This window comes from Acipenser ruthenus, chromosome 22 (genome assembly GCF_902713425.1).
Source record: "Acipenser ruthenus chromosome 22, fAciRut3.2 maternal haplotype, whole genome shotgun sequence".
NCBI lineage: Eukaryota > Metazoa > Chordata > Actinopteri > Acipenseriformes > Acipenseridae > Acipenser > Acipenser ruthenus.
In genome coordinates, this window is record NC_081210.1 from 21,828,879 (window position 1) to 21,851,645 (window position 22,767).

Sequence of the window (22,767 nt, forward strand, 5' to 3'; positions counted from 1 at the left end):
CAAAGCAGTATATTGTTATATTGCATTATTTAGTTGAATTACACAGTAGTCTAAGTCATTTGACATGTGAATCAGCTAGTACACTACAGACTCAAACCAGGATAGACCAGTGCTGGATATTACTGTGATTTCAGAGATAGCAAGCCAAACCTTTTAAATAACAATAATTATCCATGATGTATCAGGCTGCAGTGGAATGGAAATGAAGCTGTCACACAGCCACCAGTAGATACTCATGACAGCTTGGTGCACCAGACCTTGTGCTCACATAGGCAAAAAAAAAAAAAAACACCAGCGCATGTAGCATAGTATTTATATTTCTCTCCACTATGCTGCTTTAGCACCTGTGCTGCCAGTTTTAGGCTATGTGTCTATTGCTATCAAATTGTAAATTATGCATCAAATTAATTATTTGCCTAATTAAATTCAGTGTGAATAGCCTACGAGTATTCAGATAGTTCGTTAAAATGTATTTATGTTTTTAAATATATATTTATTCAGTGCAAGTACTGTATCATCTCTTTTCACCAGAAATTTCTGTTTGCAACAGCAACATATGTACAGTAATTCAAATATACAATAGAACTAGAATCACAGTGCAATAATCCAGCTCTTATTGGGCTCCTAGTTCACATCTTATAAATCAAGAGTAATAGGGAACAATGTCCCCTCAGATGGGCATGTGGCACAGATTACTCTTGCTGCTAATATGTTATTAAAAATGTGTTCTGTGTGGAATTTCTTTAGCATGGTATTTATTATTGGTGGATTAGGATTACTATCATCAATGTTCTTTTTCTTCAACCTTGCTTCCGAGTCATCTACAAACCCTTTAGTGAAAATCAAGGTGTGCCTGTCCTGGGTAGATTATGAATTTGTTGCTGCTTTAACATAAATGAATGAATGGATGAATGAATGATGCAACCACATCACAAAACCTGAATGATGTTAGGAAATTAAAATCACCCTTCCCTCAGACATCTAAAACTATATCATTTAGATATCATTGACTACTGCTTTATATGATATATCATGCAGCTCAATACAAAATGAATGTGTTTGTGTGGTTTGCATGAAATTATGTTTAATTAAATCAGAGGAATATTCAATAGATTATACCATGGCTATTGGATTTATACATGGATTGACTAATTGATTAATCAGTTAATGATGCACATTTGCAGGGAATATTTGCTTAGTTCAGCACATGTTTCTGTCAAACTGAAATGGCAGGAAATGAAGTCCAAGCATTCCTTTGTTTCTGAGATGATGTGTGTTCTGTGGTAGCTAAAAGGAAAGGGGTGGGTCTGACCTTCTAGGAAAGCCCCAGAGAGCATTTGATATAATCACTGTGTCTTTATAGAAGGAGACCCACCACAGGGCTCACATTCACATCCCCCTTCACTGAAAAAACACATCTGCTCAGAACTATTTCATTATCTATAGAGGACACTCCTTAAATGGAAAGCAGAAGCAGGGGTTTCGAAACGAGATTGTGCCACTAAATGTAAGATTCTTGTTGCACAGCAGAACAGGGAAATATGGGAAATAGAACTGCTATCTAACAGCTAATAAAACATGCTTTGAGTGAGGAGGCAAATATGAAAAAAAGACACTAAATGAGAGTATGTTTCAACTAGATGGTGGACTATGAAAATCTCAATTCCAAATGTTCATTGTAATCAATTAAAGTGGTAATGTCTGTTGTTAGGCTGGCATGGACCACATGCATGGATGTTTAGGTTGGAGTTACTGCTCCCTGTGGACAGGCTCATATAGCTAAACATGACACACTGCAATCAAATCAAATGAGTCCAAACTTGCATTTATTCTATGTGATAGAATATATACATACAGTATTGAAAAATTTCAGTATATGTATATACTTTTCATTAGGAATAAAGCACATTATTAATATGTCATAATATGTGAAACAAATATATATATATAAGCTTTTTTATTTTGTTATGCTGCATCATTTGTACTTGAAAGACGTTGTAAAACCATAACAGGAACAAAAAAAAAACATGTTATTCAGTGAACTTTAACCCATATGACTACCTCAGTCCTTTGTTGAAAAATGTGATATTAGTCTTCCATAGGGTTATTATTTTGCACTTCAGAATAAATAGTTATCTTAAAATATCATTTGGATGTAAGACTGTAGTGGAAATCAATATTGAGAGTTTACACAATCCCATTGTTTTATTTAAGTTCGCCATCTCCAAATAAAGGACATTCTGTATATGAAATGAGAAAATTATATCATTTTGAACTGTCATGAGAACATTTATTGATTAGTGTTTAAAGACAAAAATAAATTGTTCTCTGATTGAAAAGGCATTTGTGTGTGGTCAGTTATAACTGAAACTTAGTCAAGCTGTAATTAATTAGTGTAGGCAATGTTTGCAGCTACAAATATTCCCCCATTAACCACATGCAGGCTTTTAGTAACCTTGCATGTGCACGGATGGAAATAAGACTTCTATTGCATAGCAGTGTCACCCATTTCAGATTTTAATATGTGCTTGGTTAGCCCCAGTGTAAAAGTAACAAGCTCAGGTGTGTCATTCATAGTAAAACCAGGAATGGGTCAAACTGCTATGCAATGGGAGTCATAGTTACATCCCTGGTGTGTATCTGAATTACATAGTTCACAGTGAAACAATTATATTTCCTCATAGATTTCAAGTCAGATTTCATCATAGACTTTGTGTAGTCTTTGTATTTCAAATGCCTTGTCACTTCAAGAGTATACTGGGAGCTTCTGAAAATATTTTGACCATTGGTATTGTAAAGAATTATTTACAGTTAGGATTGCTGTACAGCACATACTTTTCAAAAATAGCTGTTATATGATTTACAGTTGTATAACAGATACAACATAGTCATATAGATGAATTAATAACAATAATAATACCGATAATGATAATAACAGTTTCTCCTTCTGGGGCTACTGTATTTGCATGATCTAGAGAAAAGTAGGTCAGAGCTGTTAAATATGTTAACATTACACTCTGAGTGCTGCTTTTGCTGTGTTGTTAGAATACGTATAGATCAAAAAGGTATATACTAATATTGTAGTCTTTTGGTTACAGATTTGGGTTAAGGCTCATCTGAGGATTGCATTCTAGTTATTTTTAGTTACTAATGAATATTGCCAGTGAAGACACAGACTTCCTTTTGAGATATTATCACAGTTGGACACTCCAGCACTGGTTAGAGCAGGGAGTGGAACTTGTAGTGTTGGTTCCTGACACAGTACTACTGGTAAAGGAGCTGGTTATTCTGGGTCTATGTTGTTCTTGTTACAATTGTTACAATTCCCAAGCTGGTCAATGATAACTACCTTCATCGTCACTGATGATATAAATTAATTATCCTTTACAGTTAAAACGGTTTGTATCAAAAGAGATTAGGAACTTGTGGTAAGAACATCACCTCTTTTTTGTTTGATGATATGTCATTGTTTTGTTGTTAATTCTTCTAGAGCCTGATGCTGGAGAGGTGTCCCCTCCCGTTGGAGCCGGAATAAACAGCAACAGCTGGACCTTTAAGTATGGACCTGGAAACCAGCAGCAGCTGCTGCAGCAGCAGCAGCAGCTGAAACCAGGAGAGGTCCCGGAAAACTTCATCATCCCCGGCTCCCCTGCCATCATCTCTATCCGACAGGACCAGGCTGGGGCTGTGGACGGCAAGGGCGACTTCATCACCTTTGGAAAGAAGGAGGAGACCAAAAAGAAAAAGAAGAAGAAGAAGGGGAAAGCTGATAAGAAAGAGAAAGGGGGTGGAAACAACGACAATAGCGACCATTAAAAGAGGGGTCTTTTAAAACAGAGTTACCAATTCTAACAAAGAGAGCTCCCTGCTTTTCACTGAAATTATATTCAACCACACCCCCAGCCACCTTTCACAACCCCCAGAACCAACTGTTATAACCCTTGTCAACCTATGTAATCTACTAACATCTGGGGGAAAAGCCATATACATTTTCTGAGAAAAAAGTAAGATATGTTCTGAAGCTTTGTAAATATGTGCTTCTTCCGAAGTCTTATAATGCCTACCAGTGGTTTCCACTGAGCTGTACATGAGTGGATTTTACTGTGGTCAGCAGATATGTCTTTACGCTGGATGAGCAGAACTGTAGTTCCAAAATCAAATGTTAAAATATCACAACGATGCATAGAATTATACATTGGCACACTATTGCAGTTTTCATGAAATTCAGAAAAGAACATCGCTGTGAAATACTGGTTTAAGTTCATTTGCACTCCCAGCTAAATACTGGCTGCAGATTCTATTTTATTTGTTCTTAGTAACCTTGAGGAGTGGAGTTAACATAGCATTGCACAACCCGTTTTACCAGTGAACATGGAGTTTAAGGGAGGCTCTCCTTAGAAAGAAGTTGGCATCTCTGTCTTAATGGTTCAATGTTTCATTATGGGATCTAATCAGATTGGCAAAAAAAGTTAAACGAGCAGGCTTCACGTGCACTTGCATTTCAATAAGAAATGTGCAATGCTTATACATTTTGCAACCTGAGATTATGCAGGTCTTTCAGCTTGATGGTGGCCTAAGAAGGTAAAAACAGCAGTATTCAGGATGGACAGAAATGTATCTGCATGATTTACACAGAAAATATGTCCTGTTGCTGTAATATTTGCAGAGGCCAAATGCTTGGAATACTTTTTTTTTTTTTTTTTAATGTGGCCAAATGCAGTATAAAGCTACGGACACTGAATACAGCCAAGCCTGGAAACACAGCTTTTACCTATTTTTTTTCCAGCACACTATAATCCTGATAAATTGTATTTCTAACCCAGTTTGAATGTCTGTCTGTCTAATGTAACCACTTTTATGTTTCTAAATTCCCTTCACCAATGTTTGGGGAAGTATGGAAAAAAAATATATATATACTAAAGAGATTTGTACCCAAATGAAAGAAAACATGAATTTCCTTATCATGGTTGAAAAAATGATTCAATGCATCATTTTGTATGGGTCACGTTATATACAAGAATGTTGCTAGCTGTTTTCTAGACAAGCTTGATACCCATGCTTTGCTCAGAATGTTTCTACATCATATAGGGCTTTGCTTTAGAAATCCAGTCTCCTGAGTTAACAACTCTTTGCCTTCTGGCTGTGTACATGTGGAGGCTTAAATTAGGCTTTCTTAACTGCCCAACATTTTTCTTCAAAGATCCCAACATTTGTTTTTGGGAATATGATTTTGGCAATTATAAAAACAAATTATTGCATTGCTTAATTTTATCCAAGCTTTAACATGACTGTACCATTAGGCCCTATTTCTGTCTTTGACATTTTAAGGATTGAGTTTATTTTCCACTGTCCAAACTCCAAACCTTCCATGCTAAGTACATGAATGTCATATTAAAGATTTTACTCAAAGACCCATAACTAAGTTATAGGTTAATGGATCTGCTGAAAATATATATTCAGCTCAAAATCCATACAAACATGAGCTTTTTTCCTCTTCCCATGGTGAGATTTTGGCTGTTAACTGTAAGGTAGAAAAAAACAAACAAAAAAGAAAAACAGAATTTAGTCTAGAGTTTGGTTATGTAATAGATGTTATCATTAAATTTGAAATGATATTTATGAAACGGCTGGAAAGTAAGGGGACCCAGAACGTTTTTATTTTATATTATGTTCCATTTCAACCCACCACTACAGTATGACCATACCTGGTGGGGGAGTATTATTGCTACTAGCAGATTGCTTTTCAGAGTCCACATACACCTGCCAATCACCGCTCAGTACTATCAGATCACTAAGTGGCTGTTGCATGTATTAACAAGAACAGATACACTTCAATATTGTTTCTTTTACCTTCAATTATCACAGTTGAGATGAAAGCATTTTTTTTCTGCTGAACTACTTAAACAGTTATACACCGAATAAGATTCACAAACTTTTGTGTTTCTCAGACTGACTCTCTTAACCTTATAGCTCTATGTAAATCTGTAGTGTATGCTCTAAAATGCAAAATCTTTTTTTGTGCTAGGCTTATAAACGCTGACCTTACTAACACTGTTATGTGACATTGAATAATGTATGCTCCTATGAAAAGATAACCCCCTGAAATATATGTATTCTATGCTAGTGTATGTGAATGCCCATGCGCCCATCCTTTGTTGGTGTATTTAACCATAGATGGCACTAAACTGTTGACTGTGACAGTGCAATGCTACTATATAATCTTATTTTGTACACTTACTCATCAGTGTAACAGTGATTTAGTGATTTTTTTTTGTATTGAAACTGGTAATGTGTTTTGTTTATAAATCACAAATAAATGTTCTTTCTTAAATATCGACACAAAGTTGTATGTTGCCTTGCACTTGATTAAGAGTTCCCCATTTAGCTGAGCATTTCAGTTGGATACATTGATCAACCCTGACAGGATGTGTTTAGGTGAATGAATGAAAATAAATAAGCAGTGTTGCTTAATCTAATCAATTTCATTGTTTGGTGCTTGACTAAGCAATACAAATTGGAGGTTTGCAGGTTGGTAACAATTCTTTTTTTTCATGTTTTTAATGCAAGAATGCAGCCTGCCTGTAGACTGCTGCATTTCATTCACAAGATTTTGGGGTACAGGTGCTTTGTCACAAAACAATAACTGTACAAAACCACAAAAGTCCTCATACCATGATTTTTATACAGATATCAATGTTGATTTATTCAAGAACGACTTTACATGCTACATTTCTGAAAATGAAAAAAAAGGATTTCCACATGATTCATACAAAATGTTGCATGTTTGTTCTGTCAATCCTCTTGTGACAGCACTGCAGTATACCCAATAGAACTACAGCAACCAAAGTATAAACTTACAGTATTAACCCGCACAATAGCTAACCTAAAAACAGCCACATCCCATTGTCACTATAACATACTATAATATTCTGGTGTTCAATAAAGGGCAGCAGTGTGGAGTAGTGGTTAAGGATCTGTACTCCTGACCGGAGGGTCGTGGGTTTAATCCCAGGTGGGTGACACTGCTGCTGTACCCTTGAGCAAGCTACTTTACCTAGATTTCTCCAGTAAAAAAAAAACTGTATAAATTGGTAATTGTGTGTAAAAATAATGTAATTGTATGTAAAAACAATGTGATATCTTGTAACAATTGTAAGTCGCCCTGGATAAGGGTGTCTGCTAATAAATAAATAATAATATAGTGGAAATATATATAATCGCACAAAAGTGCAATGTTGCATTAAAGATTTACAAGGCTTGGTCAAAATGTTCATTTTTTTTTAAATAAGCACTTCTAGTGCAGTGAGATTTCTCTGATCACAGCAGGAGCAATGAGGTATCATTTTTTTTTTTTTTTTTTTTTAAGAAGACTGCTGCTAAGATTCACAGTGAGCGAGTTGGTGTCTGTGGTGAGGAAACACACTCTGCAAGACTAAACCATCAAGAGTTAACCAACAAGATTAATTTTCACTAAAATATCTAAATAAATGAAAGTATCTTGCAGTCAACATATTGCTTTGTTCTTTTCCAGAGCTTTGAATACATACTGTGTACATGGATAAATCACAACTTGAACATTGGGATTGCATACCCTTAAACATCCTCTTTCAGAGTGCTTTCAGTTTTGAAAGGAAAATATTCCTATAGTTAAATGAACATACTCATACAATAGGTCCTAGTATTGGTTAATACATATTATATATATATATATATATATATATATATATATATATATATATATATATATATATATAAATGAGTGATGAGAGTGCCAGAGTATACTGTTCTGACTGCAGGTGCTGACTAGCGTTAGGAATACACAATATGCACAGCTAAAGATGGTGCAGACAGAGGAGAGCTCTGGAATTAACATGAGGGTCTGGGTAAGCAATGGAAGTCACAGCACTCTTTGACTAGAGGATGTGAGTTGTGGTAATTAACGCATTAAGAAGATAAGGGAAACTGACTTTTTACCTGTCCCCAACTGGTGTCTCCCTCCCGTAAGAACAAGGCCATTTCAATAATCAAATACAAATATTTGCTTTAATATTGACCTTAATACATGTGCTTAAGACAACACAGATCTGAATCAATTTTTTTTTTTTTTGTGGGGTAAATGAAAAACAAACTGCACATCTTTTTTTGAAGCTGTAACATGAATGTTTGGTTTTAAATAGAAACAAATTTAAAAAACGGCTGTAAACTTAGCACTGGCGTAATTCTTTGTGAATATCATACCAGGTCTCTAATGAGTGGGTCTGCATATAGGTTTAGGTGGGTCTGCATACAATCACTGATAAACGTGTATTGCTTTCACATTTTATGAACTACCCTAATTTGATTTAAACAGCTTTCTAAACACAATTGAAATCAGGATGTATTGAGAAAATGCACTTACTTAGGTCTGCATTTCTGCGGAGCTTTCTCTGTATGGATAGTACGCATTACATTGCCATTATTTAAGACAAACACAAATGTGTAGCTTTAGTATCATTCCTGTGCAATTCATGTGTCAAACTCTGTGTGCCGCTGTGTACAATTGATCACTTGAAATGAATGATAAACCCCTCTCACAGCATCACAGCAAAGAGCTAGAGGGAAATACAACCAGTGGCAGGTCTTTACAAAGAGGAAAGCAGTTTTTGCAAAAAAAACGTTTGAATTCAAAGAAAACATTTCGTATTACTGCATAGTGCCTGTCTACAACACCGTTTCAGCGATCCTGGAAATGAATGAAATATCGTGGAACGCGGGAATATATGTGTATATTGTCAGAATGGGATTATTGTTCTGTAATTATGATAATACCAGTGGACGCGTCTGTCACTTCATCCTTGAAGAACGGGAACTCGGTGCTTTAATTTGGAATAGCGTTAAGCACACGAGTCTCGAAAATACTATCATCGCTGGACACAGGGAAACATACCTTCAGATCAATTTGAAATGATCAATGAATGGCTAAAAACGAGGTGAGCGGGTTTTTTTTTAGTTTTTTTCTCGAAGCTGTCCTGGAAATTGCTTATGCAGTGAGGTCGAAACGATTTTTTATGGGCAATTCTCCCGTTTTCCAGGAAACCAAATGCAATATATTGTAGATTCTATGAAATAACATCCATCAATACTGTCAATGAGCTCACGTCAAGTGATCAGTTTGTTCTGAATGGGAGAAGATCCTTGAAAAGCCTTTGGACCGTGAACAGTAGACTAAGTCACCGTTAACTGGTTTGGGATTAGGGATCTCTCTGACTTCAACTGCATAATCGAGACAGCATTGATTACTTTAAATATTGCAACACAGAACCAATAACTACAGGTTTGATTATTTATTTATTTATTTATTTATTTATTTATTTATGTATTTATGTATTTATGTATTTATGTATGTATGTATTTATGTATTTATGTATTTATTTATTGGCTTAAAGGAATTGTTATTTGTTATTTTTCTCCTCATAATGGTAATAATGACTGCCATCAGATCGCAAAGCTGGAAGGAATCCAGTCTCCTGCGCAAAACTGCATTGAATTCAGATGTTATCGGCAATGATGTACATTTGACCTGGGGCAGTTCAAATTGTAACAGGTGATCAAGATTGAATGGTATTTGCACATTTTAACTGTATACATTCCTATTCGCATTTGTGAGTTCCATTTAAATACCACACATACATTCATTTAAATGCCACACATACAGTACATTCACCGAGAGATGTCTAAATTAACAATAAAGATTATATTTTAAATGTTGTAATGAGTTGTATTATTATTATTATTATTATTATTATTATTATTATTATTATTATTATTATTATTATTATTATTATTTAACCAGCAGAGATTTGGCTTTCAACCAAGGCCTCTGTTTAGATGCTGTGGTAAGCACAGCTCCCTTTTGTTTTGCCATACTCTATACGAAGAAAGTGTGACCTGAATTATGGGCACGTTAACTTAAGACAAGTCCTGTTTAGGCTTTTGAATAAAGTGCATCTATTGGGCAAAGCAATTGATGTCGCTGTTCACCACTGAGGTGCTGATTTTTACCTTACTATACTTTGATCCATCCATTATGCTAAACCGCATGAAGGATACATTCAGAACAGTGTATTTGTGGTGACCGGAACTACAAATGAAAGCGTCTGGATCTTTTTTCGAAAGGACTACTACAATTGTTGAGGGGTATTACTCGGAATTCGCAATTGCATATACGCTGGTATTGGTATTAATACACACGTTCTTGAAACCCTAACTCTATTTACGGACAATTGCTGCTTGGAAGAATGGGAAATGCACACACAGGATGCTTTTTATCCAACCGGCAAGTATTGTTTCTTTTTGCTTTATTATTTGTACTAGGGGCAGTTGGGGTACGGGTACAGTATTCCATTCCAGAGGAACTCGAAAACGAGTTTATTGTTATCAGATCTCAGATCGATATGTACGCCTTGCCTTTGAGAACAGGAACCCGTATTTAAAGCTAACTATAAGAGATGGAACAATATATGTCAATGAAAGAATTGAGAACTATTGCTAGAGACAATTGAATCAAATGACAGAGCCCGTTGATTTTTTTAGAAAATGCTCAAGACCCAGACCAAGGTAACAATTATCTTCAAACGTATTATCTGAATAAAAATGAATACTTTATTCTGGATGTTCAGAAAATCAGTGATGGTACTAAGAATGCACGCCTTGTACTTCATAAGGAACGGGATCGAGAAAGGCACCGATCACGTAGTTTAATATTAACAGCTGTTAATGGCGGGGTTTCCAAAAGATCTGAAAGTGAAAATAACCATCATCGTCCTTGATGCAAATAACAATCCTCCAGTGTTTAACCAATCAGAATATAAATCTATCCCCATAAGAGAAAACGGATATAATATTTTTGTGGTTTTTTTTGGTGTGTTTTTTTTTAAAGAAAATGATCAAGGTAAGATATATATTACATTAAAGTACACAACTGTTTCAGGAAATATATACTGTATATGACTGCCATTCTGATATCGGTGGGAATTGTGCGTATTTAGGTACATAATAGAACAAAAAAAACTAAATATTGACATATTGTGGGACTGATAGGTATTTTTGTTTTAGCTGAGTGTAGTTTTCTGTAAATACTCAGTGTGTCGCTATTCACCAACAAGGAGCCGAGAGATCAACAACCCTCCCACTGCCACAGTGTACAAAGACAGGCTACAACAGCGTCACATATCCAAGAAACCTCTGTAGACATCAAGAGGCTTCAACGTATTGTGATACTGCTTGTAAAAACTGTGATTAGCGAAGATCTATTGGACTTACATTTAAACAGCTGATGAATAAAAAAATATATCGGATTATCGCGCATAACCTGTTATCAAGTGGTGAAAATGGCTGTGGGATACAAATGCTGCCCTACTGAATGGCAAGTACATTCTTTTGTTTTATTCCTATCAGTGATACCAGTGGTTATTGGAGAAATTAGTTATTCTATTCCTGAAGAAATGAAACGAGGATCTGTGATTGGGAGTTTAGCAAATGATTTGGGATTAGATATTAAAAAACTGGCAGCACGCAGGGCCCGTATAGATTTTCAAGGAAGCAGACGCTACTGCGACATTAATCTAGATACTGGTGATTTCATTGTTCAGGAAAGGATAGACAGAGAAGAGCTTTGCGGATCAACGTCTTCCTGTGTTTTACATGTTGAGTTTGTTCTTGAAAATCCCTTGGAGTTACACAATGTTGCATTAAATATTGAAGATATAAACGACAATGCTCCCAGTTTTCCAAAGGATGTTATAAAATTGGAAATACGCGAGTCAGCAAATAAGGGAGCTCGATTCCCACTAGACCGGGCACACGACCCAGATATTGGAATTAACTCGGTGCAAAACTACATGCTTGCTTCTAATGAACATTTTCTTTTACATGTTTACACTAGTAGTGAACGAGGTAAATATGGGGAGATTGTTCTAGAAAATGATTTGGATCGAGAAATGCAGCAACAGCATTCTTTATTACTGACAGCGATTGATGGGGGAACACCACAGAAATCTGGAACGGTCTTAATTGATATTACTGTTCTGGATGCCAACGATAACGTTCCTTTATTTTCTGAAACACTTTACAAAGTGAGACTTACAGAAAATTCTCCACCAGACACATTAGTAGTTACAGTGAGCGCGACTGATAAAGACGAGGGAGCAAACGGAGAAGTAACATTTGAATTCAGTCATATTTCTGAGAAAGCCAGGCCATTATTTAGCATAGACCCCAGAACAGGAAACATCAAAGTTGTAGGGGAAATTGACTTTGAAGAAGCTACATACCACGAAATCGAAGTTCAAGCAAAAGACGGAGCTGGCCTGGCTGGGCATTGCAAAGTGCTTGTTGAGATTACTGATATAAACGATAATGCCCCAGTGATAACTATGAAATCTCTATTTAACCCTATCCCAGAAAACTCTCCACCGGGAACTGAAGTAGCTATTATAAATGTCCAGGATCAAGATTCGGGAGAGAACAGTAAGGTTCTTTGTTTCATTTCAGAAGACGTCCCTTTCAAATTACGATCTTCAATCAGAAACTATTACTCTCTGGAAACAAAGACTGCTCTAGACCGCGAAGAAGTGTCTGAATTCAATATAACCATTACTGCCACAGATAAAGGGTTCCCAACTCTCTCCTCCAGTTCAAACATACAATTTACAATTTCGGATATAAATGACAATTCGCCAATATTTAATCAGTCATCTTACAGTACATATGTTATGGAAAATAACACACCTGGGTCGCCCATTTGCTCTGTTCTGGCAAGAGACCCAGACTGGAAACAAAACGGCACTGTTTCATATTCCTTACTGTCCAGCGATGTCCATGGGATTCCCTTGTCCTCGTGCATATCCATTAACCCAGACAGTGGGACGATTCACGCAGTGCGTTCTTTTGATTACGAACAGTTTCGGCATTTCCAGTTTCATGTTCTTGCTAAAGACAGCGGTTCACCTCCACTTAGTAGCAACGTGACCGTGAATATCTTCATAACAGATCAAAACGACAACTCTCCGCAAATACTGTACCCAGGTCAATCGGAGAGCTCTTTCATGACCGAGGTGATGCCCAAATCTGTCCATAAAGGTTATCTGGTTTCAAAGGTAGTAGCTGTCGATGCAGACTCTGGACAGAACGCGTGGTTGTCATACCAAATGCTAAAAGCTACTGATCCAGGACTTTTCACCATCTGTCTCCACAGTGGAGAAATAAGGGCATTGCGTGATATATCTGAGGTAGATGCGATTCAACAAAGACTGATCATCTTTGTCAAGGACAACGGTCAACCCTCTTACTCAGCAACATGTACTGTTAATTTATTAGTTTCAGACAATATGTCAAAAGATGTATATAAATTCAAAGATCTCTCTAAGCAAACAGGAACTACAACAAACCTGACAGCGTACTTAGTAATCTCTTTAGCTGCGGTGTCCTTCCTATTTTTAGTCTTCATAATTATTATTTTGGCTGTCAGGTTTTGGCGAAAAAGAAAATCCAGGTTGTTGTTTGATGGTCCAAATGCTATTCCTCGATCATATTTCCCCCCGAACTACGCAGAGGTTGAGGGCTCTGGTACTCTCCGTCAATCATACAACTATGACGTGTGCTTGACAGCAGGTTCCAGCACCAACGACTTCAAGTTTGTTAGGCCTTACTGTGAACAAACATTACCACTTGACCACAATACAAAAATACTTGCAAACTTCTCAGATGAAAATACGGATAGAGGAACAGAAGCGGCCTGTCAGGTGAGTCTTTTGATAACTTTCTTAAATACTGTGTGACTGTTAATGATACGAGATTATTAAGAATTACACTTACTTTTTTTAGTTTGTCTTAGGGTTATCTATTTATTCAGTTACATAAGAATGGATTGTTGGTTGTTTATGTAACGTGGTTTAAATCATGTATATGTTAATTATTATGCAAGTGCATGTGCTATTGTTCGTAAAAACAGACAGTGCTTACTCTTGTGTATTTTATTGTTCTGGTGAATGCGTATCTGTGTGGGACGTTATACTTTCAGAGAGGTGTTTGCTTAGATTGCATGTTTCTGATTCTAATTAAACTACACCATGTTTATGGGTTGCAGACAGTGAAGTAACCTACATGTTCATGCAGATTTATAATATTATGAAAATTAGTTGACGAGTACAGACGAAAGTGGATAGCGAAAACACATGACGCATCAAACCGTTTTCTTTTAGTTGCCCTTATTCGTAGTATCTATGGTGTTATATTGAACTTTTCGTTTATAGAGATACACGTATAGAGTAGCTGGTATGAATTTTGTTTTAAAGTGGCCTATTTTGATGCAAAGTGAGATTTTCTGAGTAGACTTCCAAGGAACAATTGAGTTGAAGTAAGGGGTAATTAAATGATCGTTTTGATTCGTTAATTGTTACTTTATACTGTCTTCTTCTTCTTCTTCTTCTTCTTCTTCTTCTTCTTCTTCTTCTTCTTCTTCTTGTTACCCTGAAAACGTGCCTTTTGAAGTTCCATAGCTTCACATAAGGCCCTGAGTGCAACAATGCCCTGTGTTGCTGTCCACAACTTTGGTGCTGAAATGTGGAATTTGCTACAGGCAACAAGCCAATCAACATAACTTTTTGTTCTCTATATATTTTTAACAGTGCAGAATTGTATTAAGCAGTGCGCTCTTTTGATTACGAACAGTTACGGCATTTCCAGTTTCATGTTCTTGCTAAAGACAGCGGTTCACCTCCACTTAGTAGCAACATGACTGTGAATAACTTCATAACAGAACAAAACGACAACTCTCCGCAAATTCTGTACTCTGGGCAGTCAGATAGCTCTTCCATGACCGAGGTGATGGCCAAATCTGTCCACAAAGGTAATCTGGTTTCTAGCTGTTGATGCAGACGCTGGACAGAACGTGTCGTTGTCATACCAGATGCTTAAAGCTACTGATCCATGACTTTTTACCATCGGTCTCCACAGTGGAGAAATAAGGGCATTGCATGATATATCTGAGGTAGATGCGATTCAACAAAGACTGATCAATTTGGTCAAGGACAACGGACAACCCTATTACTGAGCAACTTCCACTGTTCATTTACTAGTTTCAGACAACGTGTCAGAAGATATATCAGAGATCAAAGATCAATCTAAACAAGCAGGTACGAATACAAACTCGACAGCGTACTTGGTAATCTCCATAGCAGCACTTTCCTTCTTATGTTTAGTCTTCATTATTCTAATTATTGCCGTTAGGTTTTGCCGCGTAAGAAAATCCAGATCGTTGTTTGATGGTCCAAATGCTATTCCCATCTCATATTTCCCGCCGAACTACGAGGAGGTTGAGGGCACCGTTACCACCCGTCACTCCTACAACTATGACGCGTGCTTAACTGCAGGTCCCAGCACCAGCGACTTCGAGTTTATTAGGCCTTATAGTGAATAAACATTACCACTTGACCACAATATAAAAATACTTGGAAACTTTCCCAACTTCCCGGCGGAAAATATGGATAAATCAACAGAAGTATCCTGTCAGATGAGGCTTGTTTAACTTTATTGTAGTTATTGCTGTTTACACTTGGAATAATATATTGTACGTTTAATAAATAAATAAATAAATAAATGCGTAAATAGGTGAAGAATAGCAATAGAATAGCATTGGCATTGTGTATGTTTAACATGAATTTAGAATTGAATCTCAGATTACCGTGTTTCGTACTGTTTTGGATACCAGCGATTCAATGTGTGTACAGTCAGTTCGGAGAGTGGCGTATCCTACAGAGAACGTTGCTTGTGATATAACACCCCTGTTTTTAAATGACGCAAGCTCTCCACAAACCATAGTTCATTTCTGCAGAACTGCTAAAGCTGTCATATATGTTCATTTTAGCAGACGCCTTTATCCAAGGCGACTTACAGAGACTAGGGTGTGTGATCTATGCATCAGCTGCAAAGTCACTTACAATTACATCTCACCCGAAAGACGGAGCACAAGGAGGTTAAGTGACTTGCTCAGAGTCACACAATGAGTCAGTGGTTGAAGTGGGATTTGAACCGGCGACCTCATGGTTACAAGCCCTTTTCTTTAACCACTGGACCACACAGCCTCCTCACATTATGTCGCCGTTCGTGATATGGTTCTGAAATTTTCTAAAAAAAACAAAACAAAGCAAAACTTAAAAGTAGTACTGTACTGGTATATTTAATATTCTAATCATTGGTCAGATAATAACAGAAAAGTAATGCGTAGAATTGTACATTAAATAACCGAATACTGTTTTGATGTCGTTTGTATCATTTGTGGTTTATGGTTTAAAAAAATAAAAGAAAAAGATTGATATGAGCCCGAATTTTAAAATAAATATATGACTATGAAGTAGCAGTTATTGGTCTATTCTCTGTGTGCCGCTGTTGCCCGATGGTATTGGTAAAAAGCAAACAGAGTTATCAGTACCTTCTTTTAGTATGATATTAAAAGCAGTCAGAGAGAGAGAGCTTACTCCCAATACAGTGTATATGCAGGAAAACAGCTGCATTTACGTTTGAGATATGGATATTTACAGATCTATTTAAAGATTGAATTGAGCGTTTTCTTGTAAAATGACCTGGATCACATCGCCTGCTTTGTGTATTTAAGCAATCGCGGATCATTAGGAGGAGCGAATATGAAATATTTGGAATTTGTTCGAGTAAAAGCTGTCTTAGAAAATGGACACTGGGGTATTATACGGCAAATTCTTTTTTTTCATTACGATTTATTTGACAATAACTGTTGTTTTGGGGCATGTACGTTTCTCTGTTGCCGAAGAAATTAAACCAGAATCATTTGTGGGTAATATTGCTATAGACCTTAAATTAGATCTTAAAAAACTGTCAACACGAAAAGCTCGAGTTGTTTCTGAAAAAAAAACACACCGCTATTTTCGGATAAATATGGATACTGGTGTTTTGCTTATTAAAGAAAAAATAGATAGAGAAGAGTTGTGTAAGCATATGCCTTCCTGCATCCTGCCGTTTGAGGTTGTGTTAGAAACCCCACTTGAAATCCACAGCATTGCTGTCGAGATTCTGGATATAAATGACAATGCTCCAAGCTTCCCAGCACAATCAGTGACGTTGGAAATTAGCGAGTCAGCTTTGCCTGGAACTGTAATCGCTATTTTGAACATCCATGACCTGGATTCAGGTGAAAACGGCCAAGTTCGTAGTGTCGTTAATCATGCTTTCCCTTTTAAATTAAAATCCACTTTACCGATCGCCCTTTTGACCGTGAAGAAACACCAGAGTACAACATCACCATTTTTGCTTCTGATAAAGGGTCGCCTCCTCTGTACAATAACAAAACAATTTTTCTGGAAATTTCGGATATCAATGACAACTCTCCAACATTTGAAAGGTCATTATTCACTGCATCTGTAATGACCCAGACTCGTGTGAAAATGCACACCTCTCCTACTCTCTGGTAGATACTCATTATCAAGGAATGCCTGTATCATCAGTGCAATCTTTCGATTACGAGAAGCTAAAAGAATTACAAATTCAAGTTAAAGCACAAGATCGTGGTTCTCCGCCTCTAAGCAGTAATGCGACCTTGAACATTTTTATACAAGACCAGAACGACAATGCCTCAAAGGTGTTGTATCCAGTGCAAGAGGATGGCTCTTCAGTGACAGAAATAGAGCCCCGTTCCGCAGCTGCAGTGTCTCGTCAACAAGGTTGTAGCTGTCGATGCTGACTCGGGGCAGAATTCGTGGCTTACGTATCAGTTGTTGAAGGCAACAGAACCGGGGCTTTTCACTGTTGGAGTTCACAACGGAGAAGTTAAGACAGTACGTCACATTCTTGACAAAGACGTCATAAAACAAAGGTTGGTTGTCCTAGTAATGGACAACGGACAACCGCCTCTGTCTGCCTCGGTAATCTTTAATGTTGCGGTTTCAAACAACTTGCCCGGTGCTTTGTCAGAAATGCATTTTTTTCTGAGGAATCAGAACACAGAACGGACTTCACATTCTATTTAATTATAGCACCGGCTTCAGTGTCATCTCTTTTTCTGCTTTCAGTGGTATTGATGGTCTCTTTAAAGTTCTGCCAGACCACGCACTTTGGGTTGTTTGACCTGGCAAGTGCGACACTTCCTGCAATCCCCGGTTCATATGCATCACCCAGTTATGCCGGGGCAGAGGGTCGCCAAATATACAGCTACGAGTTCTGTTTAGCAAGCGACTTTAGAAAAGAAGAGCTGAGTTTCCTTGAGCTTTACATTCAAGGGCACCTGAATCAAAACGCCAGCAGTAAAAAGAGCTCTGGGACATTGTTGCATGAACAGGACACTGGCATCATGGAGAAGGGGCTTGAGGTCTCCAGTCAGTTATGCTTTCTTTTTGCGATTTATAAATGTTTTATCGTGGTTTATCAAGGTTTTTTTTCCACTGCTTTACCTTGCTATTTACCATGCTGGCTTAAACTTTACTCTGCTTTTACTCTGCTTTACTATACATTGCGATGTCTCTACAATGATATTCAGTTATTAAATGTAACTGAACAATTACACAACAAAATTACATATATAGAAGAATAGTAAGTCAATGTAATATAATGGTACTTGCAATAAAAGCAATCGTGTAATTATTGGAATAGACTGTGAGTGCCGCTGTTGTCCAGTAAGGTAATAAATAGCTTGCAAACATCCCTCAGATCCTCAGTTTCTATTGCGCAGTGTGAGACAGACTGAAATAGCAGTTTACCACAGTGCACACAGCACTGTAGACGGATTTTGTGTTGCACACACTGGTTTGGATTACCCGTTTCTGAAACCTGTTTTGGAGTATTTATCTATAACATATAGTAACTGGATATACATACTATTTCGTGAACAGTAATACACTTTTTGCGCTGCATAGGGATGGATATAGCTGCGGAAAGGGCACAATGGACACTAAAAAGGCAGGTACAATCCTTCATCTTTATTCTGTCTCTCATAGATACAGTTTGTGGAATGCTACGATATTCTATTCCAGAGGAAATGAAACACGGATCATTTGTTGGAAATGTTGCTCTTGATTTGAGATTAAACACACAGGAACTTGCAACTCGAAATGCTCGTGTTGTTCAAGAAGGGAACGTAGAATATTGTGAATTGAGTATAAATACTGGCGTTTTGTTTGTAAATGAAAGAATTGATAGAGAAGAGCTCTGTGGTCAGATCACCGAATGCGCATTGGAGTTTCAAGTTGTACTGGTTGATCCTTTTATGTTTTATGACGTTTTAGTGGAAATTCGGGATATAAACGATAATGCGCCTTCTTTTCGAAAAAATGAAATTCGATTAGAAATAGGGGAGTCAACTATGCCCGGAGCACGCTTTCCACTAGAGAGCGCCCATGATTCGGATATAGGCTCAAATTCCCTGCAAACATATGAACTCAGTCAGAATGAACATTTTATATTAGATATACAAGCACGTGCTCATGAAATTAGCTATTGTGAACTAGTGCTACAAAAGCCTCTGGACCGAGAGCAGCAGAATGAACTTTTATTAATACTGAGTGCTGTTGATGGGGGAATTCCACGTAGATCTGGAACTATAAATATACATGTCATCGTGATAGATGCCAATGATAACTCCCCTGTATTTGGTCAAGCTACATACAAAACCACACTAGTTGAAAATTCTCCAAATGGTACTTTAATACTCACAGTAAATGCAACTGACATTGATGAAGGTTCATTTGGCAAAGTAACTTACTCCTTTAATCACATTTCTGATGAAGCTCGTGGACTGTTTACTATAGACCCCGCTACTGGTGATGTAATAACAATTGGACGAGTAGATTTTGAAAGGGAAAAGGGTTATGATATTGGTATACAAGCAAAAGACAGCGGAAGCCTAGTTTCATACTGCAAAGTGTTCATTGAAATTCTAGATGTAAACGACAACCCACCTGTAATATCTTTAAAATCGTTGTCCAGTTCTGTACCTGAAGATTCCTTGCCCGGTACTGTGGTAGCACTAATAAATGTTCATGACGACGATTCAGCGGCTAATGGGAGAGTCAGCTGCTCTATCTCAGAAAATGTACCCTTTAAACTTATCACAGCTGGCAAAAACTACAAACTGCTAACGAATAGTGTATTAGATCGAGAAAAACATTCGGAGTATAACATAACCATAATGGCATCAGACGAAGGGACCCCGCCCCTATCCAGCAAAAAATATATAAATGTCATCATTTCTGATGTTAATGATTGCCCACCCACGTTTGAGAAAACATTATATACCACCTATGTGATGGAAAACAATGTCCAAGGAAAACAAATTATTTCTGTAAAAGCAACAGATTTCGATAAAGGCCAAAATGCTCATGTTTCGTATTGCCTGTACGGCGATAATGTTCAAGGCAAACCCTTGTCATCTTATGTCTCTATAAATTCAGAAAACGGCGCAATATTTGCATTGCGACCATTTGATTACGAGGAGTTTAGAGAGTTTGAAATACACGTCAAAGCTCGGGATGGAGGATCCCCACCGCTTACCAGCAATGCCACTGTGAAAGTGTTTATTGTAGACCAGAACGACAACTTCCCTCGTGTTCTATACCCAAAAAGTGACGGCTCAGTGAAGTTTGAAATGCTGCCTCAATCAGCAAAAGCAGGTTATCTTGTGACCAAGGTGGTGGCTGTGGACGCAGACTCAGGCCAGAACGCGTGGCTTTCATACCAGCTAAGTAAAGCAATGGAACCAGGGCTGTTCAGCATAGGGCTTCACAATGGGGAAATTAAGACTTTACGAGATGTTACAGACAAAGAAGCCCTGAAACATAAATTAGTCATCTTTGTAAAAGACAATGGGCAACCCTCAAACACAGCAACTGTTACGCTGCATGTAGTTATTTCAGACAGCATGCCTGAGATATCGGAGTTTAAAGACTTTTCTGATGAAGTCGATCAAAACACAAACTTGACTTTGTATTTGGTAATTTCATTAGCTGCCGTTTCATCCCTCTTCCTGGTGTCCATAATTGCTTTAGTGTCCCTCAAATTCTGCAAAATCAAACATTCAAGATTTGTGCTTGAAACTAGAGGTGTAAGTTACCCAGCACTCCCCAGCTCTTATTTCCCACCAAACTATGCAGAGGTTGGAGGCACTGGTACCCTTCAGCAACGATATGAGGTTTGTCTAACAACGGACTCGGGGAAAAACGAGTTTAAGTATATCAGACCCTGCACTGAAAACGCTTCAAGAAATAATATAAATGACCCACACAATTTTGACACAATGCTCTATGATACCGATGGACACGATTTGAATAAAGAAAACGACATCATCCAGGTAAGCACTATTCTGTTTTTTTATGCTTAAATGTCTGTGAATGTTTTATTACCTTATTCAAATACATTTACAAATATAATATTTACCATATGCCCTACTTAAAATTATCTACATGTCGACACTTTTTGGGTTGACATTCATTCTTATGGTTGATTGTCATGGTTTCATTAATGTTACTCCAGTGCTAACAAAATAACTGGAATCCTTAAACTAATTACATGGGTCGCTTAATTCTAGTTTTGTTATGCTTTGTGACAACAGTTGTAAAACACTGGTGCTGAAAGTTTTTAAATCAAGTTTCAACTGCGTTTACGTGGCAAATAAAAAAAATACTCAACATATGTATCACAGAATATAGCAGATAGTAGGAATATTTGGGTTGTGAGAGTATATGCACACTATCCCTATGATGTTAACATATATTTTAAATATATTAATGATACTGTATATTAATGGTATTGGTGTTTATTTGGTCTGTCTTTGATATCGTTTTCGGAATGCTGAGATATTCTATCCCAGAAGAAATGATACACGGGTCATTTGTTGGAAACATTGCAACTGATTTGAGATTAGATGCTATCTGGCAGCTCGCAATGGCCGTGTTGTTTCAGAAGGGAGTGCAGTACTGCTGAATCTGAATACTGGGGGTTTGTTTGTAGAAGGCTTAGTTCAAAGCCTAGTTAAAATAGATGTTTTATTGTATTGCTCTATTAATTTATACACTATTACCAATTTTTTAAAGACATTTTGTAGTTTCTGTCTTTGACTCTTAACGTCGCTGTTGTCTAGTAAGGCGATACTAATAAGAATGTTTCACTGTGCAGCTATAACGCAGTGCACAGCAATCTGAGAGAACAGGGAATGAAGTCCATGTGTCAGTGAAGACACGGTTTGGATACAGAGAATAGTACAGTTTTGCTTCGCTTGGTTACATGCTGAAACCCGCTGCATTTTTTATGACACTGGATGTATAAAGGATATTTTAGCAGTGTAAAAGACAAGAATAATGGATTTTTTTTCTTCTGTCGGACAAAATCTGCTGCGGCAAAAGGGAAATGGACACACAAAAGGCACGTACAATGCTTAATCTTTGTTCTGTCTTTTACGCATACGGGTTTTGGAATGCTACGATATTCTATTCCAGAGGAAATGAAACGCGGATCATTTGTTGGAAATGTTGCTCTTGATTTGAGATTACATGTTAAACAGGTCACTGCTCGGAATGCCCGTGTTGTTTCAGAAGGGGGGAGACAGTATTGCCAGTTGGATTTGAATACCGGGATTTTTGTTTGTGAATGAAAGCATCCATGACAAAGATTCTGATAAAAATGGTAAAGTTCGGTGTTCCATCACAGACAATCTCCCTTTTAAACTTACTTTATCAGATATGAACTATTATAATGTGATCACTAATAATGCAT

General features: G+C 37.3%; 3 protein-coding genes across 14 annotated transcripts in view; all 3 read left to right on the plus strand.

Annotated features, from left to right (window-relative positions):
- The window catches only part of LOC117973805 (protocadherin alpha-C2-like), an 87,191-nt gene extending 79,924 nt beyond the window's left edge, over nucleotides 1-7,267 (plus strand). For all 12 annotated transcript variants that reach the window (XM_058996128.1, XM_058996129.1, XM_058996133.1 and 9 more), the window contains exon 4: nucleotides 3,491-7,267. In XM_058996128.1, the coding sequence (XP_058852111.1) occupies nucleotides 3,491-3,816 (326 nt within the window). In that variant the 3' untranslated portion in view covers nucleotides 3,817-7,267. The remainder of the gene's footprint in view (nucleotides 1-3,490) is intronic.
- Nucleotides 7,268-11,193: 3,926 nt separating this feature from the next.
- LOC117973793 (protocadherin beta-16-like) lies at nucleotides 11,194-18,738 on the plus strand. Its single transcript, XM_058996619.1, is given in 8 exon segments — nucleotides 11,194-13,781; nucleotides 14,710-14,887; nucleotides 15,117-15,173; nucleotides 16,976-17,214; nucleotides 17,411-17,706; nucleotides 17,708-17,985; nucleotides 17,988-18,380; nucleotides 18,734-18,738. Coding segments are annotated over 8 exon segments (3,858 nt in total). The 5' UTR covers nucleotides 11,194-11,369.
- A 10-nt stretch (nucleotides 18,739-18,748) lies between these two features.
- LOC117431573 (protocadherin gamma-A8-like) overlaps nucleotides 18,749-22,767 on the plus strand; it is a 93,644-nt gene continuing 89,625 nt past the window's right edge. The window contains exon 1 of the mRNA XM_058996142.1: nucleotides 18,749-21,346. Coding sequence (XP_058852125.1) covers nucleotides 18,920-21,346 — 2,427 coding nt within the window. The 5' untranslated portion in view covers nucleotides 18,749-18,919. The remainder of the gene's footprint in view (nucleotides 21,347-22,767) is intronic.